The 8,075-nt window shown below is 30.8% G+C and overlaps 1 protein-coding gene across 1 annotated transcript; it reads left to right on the top strand.

Annotated features, from left to right (window-relative positions):
• Positions 1-1,197: 1,197 nt before the first annotated feature.
• LOC145062946 (peroxidase 43-like) lies at positions 1,198-3,598 on the top strand. The gene is made up of 4 exons (XM_079010537.1): positions 1,198-1,523; positions 1,617-1,799; positions 1,921-2,083; positions 2,996-3,598. Exons 1-4 carry the CDS (start codon positions 1,311-1,313, stop codon positions 3,406-3,408), a joined length of 972 nt encoding a protein of 323 aa, XP_078866663.1. The 5' UTR covers positions 1,198-1,310; the 3' UTR covers positions 3,409-3,598.
• Positions 3,599-8,075: the final 4,477 nt, after the last annotated feature.

Here is an 8,075-nt window from a genome sequence, read left to right as displayed (position 1 = left end):
CAGACCGATATATTCTAAATCGGTCTAAGTAACGCACACATATTTATATGAAATACTAATGTGTGTGTGTGTGTTGTGTATATATATATATATATATATATATATATATATATATATATATATATATATATATATATATATATATACCAGTTTCGGCGGGTACCCAGCGGGTAGCGGTTCCGAAAAAATGAGAACCGGAACCAGAACCGCTTAAGGCAGTTGCAGTTCCAGAACCGACAGTTCCAAAGCGATTTCGGTTCCAAAAGCGGATACCCGGTTCCGACACTCATCCCTATATATATATATATATATATATATATATATATATATATTTGATTGAATTTTTCTTATATTTTTTTTAATTCGTAACTTTTAATTCATAAATAGTAATCTTTAATTAATATTTAGTAATTATAACTTTGATTTTTTCTAATTAATGTAATATTCTACTTTTATTTATTAATATTATTTAAAAGTATATAATAAAATGTTGATGTGACAACCATTAAACTCTTAAGAGTTTAATAGAGTATAAAGTTTAATAGATAAAATTATATACTTATGATTTCAATTGATATGACAATCTATTAAACTCTTAAGGGTTAAAATGGCCTTACATGTACTTTTACTATGCCTCTTCCCATAGCATGAGGGTGAGGTGTTATTTATATTATAACTAGATTACGAGGCTGCCACCTCAGCCATAATGACGTATAGTTAACCATACCCAACACTCTAACCCATCCAAGATCTACATGTGGTTTTACTTCCTCTGTCAACACGCACAAGTGTTTTAGGATTGATTTAGGTGTCATCCACAACATTTTGGCTAGTTTTCCGGGAAACTATCTTTTTTCAATGCTCCGTGTTTTGGAAATGAATGAGCTAATGACGCAACAAATTTTTTAACATTTCAATTCACTACACATATTTAAACTGGATACCACTTGAAAAGTTATTTAAAGAAAATAATACTACCATACGTCAAAAAAAAAGGACAATAAATACAGTTTAGCAACACCAACAACAATTCCAACATAGAAAAATTCCGTTCTATATATTTTACCAAAACTGATCATAAACCCATAAATAACGCATCTTTCTGTCCCTATCTCATTCTCACTCCTATTCAACAAATTTTAAATAGAAATTGACGTGTATTTTAAGACTACAATAATTTAGAAATATGGCTGGCAAAAGCTTAAATGCTAAGCTGAACCTTCTCTGTAAGCATATCAGACCCACCAAGCTCCAAATATCTCATCTCTTTCGCATTAATTCCAACAAATACATTCAAGTGTTTTGTTGAAATGATCAAAATGAGAACAGTGATGTTGTTTATGATCTTATTATTCGAACTGATATTTGGTTTTTCAAATGCCCAACTCCAAGTTGGGTTTTACAATGAGGTGTGTCCCGAAGCAGAATCAATCGTTACTGGTTTTGTGAAAGATGCAGCCAATTCTAACCCTCAGATTCCTGCTATCATGCTCAGGCTTCACTTCCATGATTGCTTCGTCGAGGTTCTCTCTTTCAGTCTTTCTCTCTCAATATATAATATGAATTGGACTATGTTTTTCTTTAGTTAAGTAAATGATTGAATGCGAAATTTGCAGGGATGTGATGGGTCGATTCTGATAGATAATGGACAAGATTCAGAGCGATTTGCATTCGGGCATCAAGGGGTACAAGGGTATGATGTAGTAGAGAACGCAAAAGCGAAGTTGGAAAGTGTTTGTCCAGGCGTAGTTTCCTGTGCGGATATTGTTTCCATGGCTGCAAGAGATGGTGTTGCTTTTGTAAGTGAAAGAAAGTTAATGATCATCTACCTCTTTGTCACACACACAGTTAGTGTGTGAAAGAGAGTAAAAATGAAATCTTTTTCGTCGTTTGTTGTTAATGTTAATGGTGTTTGAGCAGAGTGGTGGGCCATCTTATCAAGTCGAAACAGGAAGGAAAGATGGTCTGGTATCAAATATAAATCTTGCTGACAGAATGCCAGATGTTAAAGACTCAATTCAGCTTCTCAAGCAAAAATTCATTGAAAAAGGACTTAACGACAAAGACCTTGTGGTTCTTAGTGGTAATGTCTATCTTTCTATACATTCATTCCGTTAAGAAAGTATATTTATGATTTTATTTTCTTATATACGTACTTAGAAAACTTTTTTACATGCTTAATTAATTATATACTTTTTTACATGCTTAATTAATTATCACTGATTCGCAGGTTTCGTGTTTAAATGATATGGAGGCTTTAGTAATTAGAAGTGTATTTCTTTAACATTTAAACGTTATTTTGCATGAAATTAAACAGTAAATGAACTAAAAATGCTAAATACCATGAAAAGGAATGTGGATATATAAAGAAAAGGATGTACTTATTTGGGTCCCATATGAACACATTGAAACATATCTTTAAAAAAGTCAATAAAATAATGTATCGATATTTCTATAAAAAAAAAAAAAAAAAAAAAAAAAAAAAAAAAAAAAAAACATCGTTAATTTATCGGTTAGAAAATTTCAGTGTTTAAAGCAACAACACCAATTGATAGAGCATTTACAACGGTTACTTTTGTAATTCCTAGGAATTATCAACAACAAACTGCATGTTCTGACTGTGTCCTAGTATTTATTTTGAAACCAGAATACAGCTGTACGTGTCCATAGTATTTAGTATTTACTACTTTTGTAATTCTATCAACGACCAACTGCATGTTCTTTCTTGCCTGAAACACTCTAGTTTTGCAATAAATTTGAATAGGTGCAACAACTCATGCATTTTTATTCTCTTAAAATACGAGATTCTGCATTGATTTTGTTAGTGTACTTATATCATTTTTTAGGATCAATTACATCATAATTTCCAAATTAGGCATCATGTATAGGACAGTTTCACAACCAAACATTAAGTCATGAACTTGAGAAGTTGATTGAATCTACCTAGCTAATTTAAGCATATGTATATACATTTATTTTTGTGAATCGATTTCAGCTGCTCACACTATTGGTACAACTGCATGCTTCTTCATGGAGGACCGGTTATACAACTTTGCTAATACTGGAGGTCCGGACCCGAGGATAAACCCTAGTTTCCTACCCGAACTGACACATACATGCCCTAAAAACGGGGACATAATGGTCCGGTTGCCCATGGATCATGGGAGTGGAGAGACTTTTGACAATCAAATTTTACAAAATATAAGAAGTGGTTTTGCAGTGCTAGAATCGGATGCAAAGCTAATGGATGATCCGACGACAAAAGGAATAGTGGATTCGTATTTTGGGGCGTTGAATCCAGTAACTTTTGAGGAGGATTTTGTGAATTCCATAGTGAGAATGGGAAGAATCGGAACCAAGGACGATTCTAATGGGAACATTAGACGTGTATGTAAAGCGTTTAATTAGATTATTGGAAGAATAAAATGAGTTATATATTCAGCTTTTAGAAGAAAAGTTAGTCGATCTCACTTGTTTTCTTTATATATACAAATGATCATATTACAAATTACAAGCCTTTTTGATAGTGTGGGCGCGGCTTTCAATACATAATGTGTAATTGTTATATCTGGTTTTAATGAAATAGTATTTACTAAAAGTGTTACAATTGGTTTTTTAAAGGAATAATTATACCATTTCGCGGCAGCCTATGGTTACTCATAGCATATTATAAATGTATGTTTATTATGGAATATAGTTATCCTGTGAATAGACCTGTCAATGGAGCGCGTTTTGACTTTTAACCTTTATTCGCTCCAAACCCGTAAGAATTTTACGGGTTTGGATTTTAAATTAAGATTCGTTTACCCGTTTACGACCCATACCCTTTTACCCTTTTATTAAACGGATTGGGTATGGATCATTATCGATTCGTTCCACTTATAACCGGCCCCATTTAATATATATATATATATATATATATATATATATATATATATATATATATATATGTCTCTAAAGTATGTAATTCTTTTTTATTGAATTTTGAGTATTAATTAATGTCTATTTGTTTCCAAAGACATTTCATATATTTTAATAAATATTACTTTGTGGCACATATCAAAATTATGAAATTTTAATATTGTAAAAGGGTCGGATTAATGAGTCAGGTATTCGTCGATTTGGTGGATACGGGTATGGATTCGATTACTCAAAACCCTGAGGGTTATTAGAGCGGGGCGGGTCATGTTTTTAAATTTTTTCAAGGGTTTGGATCAAGGGTGATTCGCTTCAAACCGCCCCATTGACAGGTCTACGTTGTGATATTTATTTTCGATTTTATTTGTATAAGGTTAAAGAAGAATATTGGAATTCAAAAAGTAGAAAAAAACAAAAGTGGTTACACATAAACATGTGAAGTAGATTTGTTAAATAGAAGGCAAAGGTCCAGACGAGACCAAACAAATTGTTTGTATTCTCAAAGTCATGCGTGAACCCCTAAAATTATGTGCCATGAGGATAAATATGAATCGATTAGGATGTGGGAAGTGGATCAACATTACTTCTGGTAAGGGCTAAGGTGGTTTGACGCATACTGTCCCATCTTTTTTGGCATGTCGAACTTTAGGCCTAGCAATTTTCGACATTACTTGTGAACCGACGCGAAGATAAATGGGTTTGGTTTGAGTTTTTCAACCCACCAACTTGTTTTATTTAATGGGTCATATATGGGATTGCTAAGAAAATTTGGGTTGATCTGTGACCCGTTTATGATTTTAATAAAAAAAAATTATATATTTATTAAATGTTTTAAGTGCCAAATCTGGATATGTAGTTTTGTACTCGTTTGTTTGTTACTCTCTGGACCGGTTGACCCTTTCCCTTAGTCCCTTAACGATTGCACGTTTGCCATAAATCAGTACGTCACATAAAATTAAAAATACGCATAACGCACCGAGTTCTCCTCGTCGTTGCACTTTTGAGCGACGAACGCCTTCTTCAGTTCTCCTCGCCGAAATTCCCAGCTCGCAGGTGGCCACCGTCGGTAGCTGCACTGCACTTCTCGCTGATTCATTGTTGTTGCATTGCACTTCCTTACTCTCACTTCGCAATCCTCTTTTGTTCAGGACCTCTGGGACTTTTTTTATGCTTTGTATGTTGATTCCATAGATTGGTCAAAATGATTGATATTCTTCTTTTTTGAACGAGTTGTTCTTGTGGAATTGAAGCAAGTATGAATGAAGAGCTTCACGATTTCGACACAAGTTTCATGTTTCAAAGTGATTTTGTAGGAGATAGCAAATTCAATTTTGAATAATTTGTTTCAATTCCATGCATCAACTTATCATATGCTAACTGTTCAAACACATTTTAGGTGTCAAATAAGTAATCATTCACATATTACTCATTTGTTTATATTAGATTGTATGAAACAAACTCATATTTAGTTGCTTAAACTGGTTTTTGTACTATGTGTAGTTTTTAAATATGGCAAGCCATGGATCATAACTGGCATGGGTACTTGATGTTACTCATGTTTTCAATTCATTCCACATCATGGTGTTCATTATATCTTGTTCAATCATCATGAATAATAATAAGAGCTAAATGAATTAAAATAGCAATACACTTTCATTTATTTGTTTATTCAAAGCATCCAGAATAGGAAAAAAGCATTTTATATTAAAAAATAACTAAATCAGTGTTATTGTCAATTAAATAATAATTTGATAACAAATATAAAAAATGACTTTTAATAATATCATGATGTTGAACTATATCATAAGAGATAAGGTTGGAATTTGAAGTTGATGTGCATATACAAAATTATATGGTTAAAATGATAATATATATATATATATATATATATATATATATATATATATATATATATATATATATATATATATATATATATATATATATATGGAAAAGTTCAATAGAAAACCATAATCATTGGTTCTTCAAGGAACCAAATCTTTTTTCAATTTCTAGAGCTTATTCTTTACCGAAAAAAAAATCTAAAAATATCTAAATTCATATATTAACATTGTGAATGTGAAAAATATTTTTCGGATTCACGTTGTGAATTTTCAAAGATTCACATTGTGAATTTGACGTAAAAAAATCGAATTTTATCATTGGAAAAAGGATAAAAAGTTATGAATTTCTGTATAGTTAGTTTTTTTTTTACAAAAAATAAGTTTTAAAAGTTGAAAAAAAGATTGGTTCCTTGGTTAATTATGGTTCTCTGTTGAACCTCACCCTATATATATATATATATATATATATATATATATATATATATATATATATATATATATAAATCATTATTGTTATCTATTAAATAATAATTTCATATTAATTAAAACGTTTATATTCATTATGTAGAACATACGATAATAGAGACATCTTTTTATCTATATTGAGCATTATTATTATGTACAACATATGATAATAGAAAAATCTTTTTATCTTAAATAGTTAATTAATTTTTTTGTATCATAAATATTATTATAATTATATAGAACATATGATAATAACGACATCTTTTATAAGGTTAGAACTTAAATTTGTATTGCATAAAAAGTTGTAAAACTTGGCTAACACAATCAAATACTCGGCATGTTAATTAAACTCGACCTCCAATGGAAGCGAGTTTGTCTAACTCAGCCAAAAGACACTCGTATATTAATCAAACTCGATCCAAAACTAAAAAATTCAGTCCAAAATTATTTTCGAAATTCTGAAACTTAATTGGTCATTTGTCAACAAAGACAATCTCACTAAAGAACACTATCAACGTCCTACATAGGTAGACACAAAGAAGATCTCATGGCTTAGTCCCTTTGAAATATTTCACAATCTTTCCCATTTATAGACTAGAAGACATTCTCATGTTTACTCTTACCATCAATGTGGGATGAAGACATTTTAGTTAAATTCCTTTCTTTATTTGCCAATAATTTCATTTTGTTAAATAAAATATTAAATAAAAAAAATTAAACGTTATCCAAAAAATTTATTGTTTAATATTTTCATTTTTCAGTAATCTCGTAAGTTGTTATCCAAAAGAGTAAGTTTTTATTGAATAATTTTTTGTTAAATCCTAAAATCATAAATTCAGTTAGGTACTTAATATAAAAAAATTTGTTTGTATGTATTTTTATGATTCAAAAGGTCCTTATAAAATGAATTCATTTATAAAATATAATCTAGTATATATTTCATGCTTTTGAATCAAAGTGATTTTTCAAACAATTATAATTTTATGTTTAGGTAGATCTTTTTTATATTTATATAACATTGTTACATAACATTATGTAACTTATTTATAATATTATTAGAACAATCTGAATAATCACAGAAGTCTCAAATGTATGTGGTGAAAGGAAATACTTCCTTTATCGGTCCAAATTGATCCAACTCCGATTCAACTCAATTAGCCAATTACCTAACTTTTTTTCTACTGAAACACAGTTTAAACCTGAAAAAATTCAGTTCAAAACCATTTTTGGAATTCTAAAACTTAACTGGACACTTGTCATTATAGACAATCTCACCAAATAATACCCATAAAATCCTACAAAGGTTGGCATAAATAAGTCCTCATGGTTTGGTTCCTTTGAAACATTTCACAACCTTTTCTATTTATAGAATAAAAAACGTTCTCTTTTTTACTCTTACCATCGATGTAGGATGAAGACATTGTAATAAAACACTCTTTTCTTGTTTATAGAGCATTATTTAACTTATTTATAAGTATATATAGATAGATAAATTGTAACATCCGGATTCCCAGGTATATTATTTACTTATTTATTTTTGTGGATTATTGAGCAACTCGCCGAGTTGGTGCTACAACTCGTCGAGTGAGTCGGGTGTGGCCATGTGGGATTAATGACCTTCTCGACGAGTCCGAGAGTCGACTCGCCGAGTAGGCGCTATGAGATGAAACCTTAAATCCCCGGGTTTGAGGCCTATATAAGGACACTTATAGCCTCATTTGTGGCTCCCCATCTGCTTACCTTCACTGAGAGAAACCCTAATTGCCCCGTTGAGCTTTAGAGAAAGTGTTGAGCTAATATTGAAGAACTTTGGTGCATTTTTGGAAGAGAATTGGAGGATTTTAAGCA

This window comes from Lactuca serriola, chromosome 7, assembly GCF_051521515.1.
Source record: "Lactuca serriola cultivar US96UC23 chromosome 7, Lser_US96UC23_V15, whole genome shotgun sequence".
Lineage (NCBI taxonomy): Eukaryota > Viridiplantae > Streptophyta > Magnoliopsida > Asterales > Asteraceae > Lactuca > Lactuca serriola.
This window is presented reverse-complemented; position numbering and strand designations above follow the sequence as displayed.

What these genes read in the sequence shown, in the direction of transcription:
- LOC145062946 (XM_079010537.1), top strand. Translation starts at nt 1,311, where the DNA reads ATGATCAAAATGAGAACAGTGATGTTGTTTATGATCTTATTATTCGAA. An exon ending in CAAGAGATGGTGTTGCTTTT is followed by an intron (nt 1,800 to 1,920) that starts GTAAGTGAAAGA and finishes GTGTTTGAGCAG; the next exon opens with AGTGGTGGGCCATCTTATCA. An exon ending in AGACCTTGTGGTTCTTAGTG is followed by an intron (nt 2,084 to 2,995) that starts GTAATGTCTATC and finishes AATCGATTTCAG; the next exon opens with CTGCTCACACTATTGGTACA.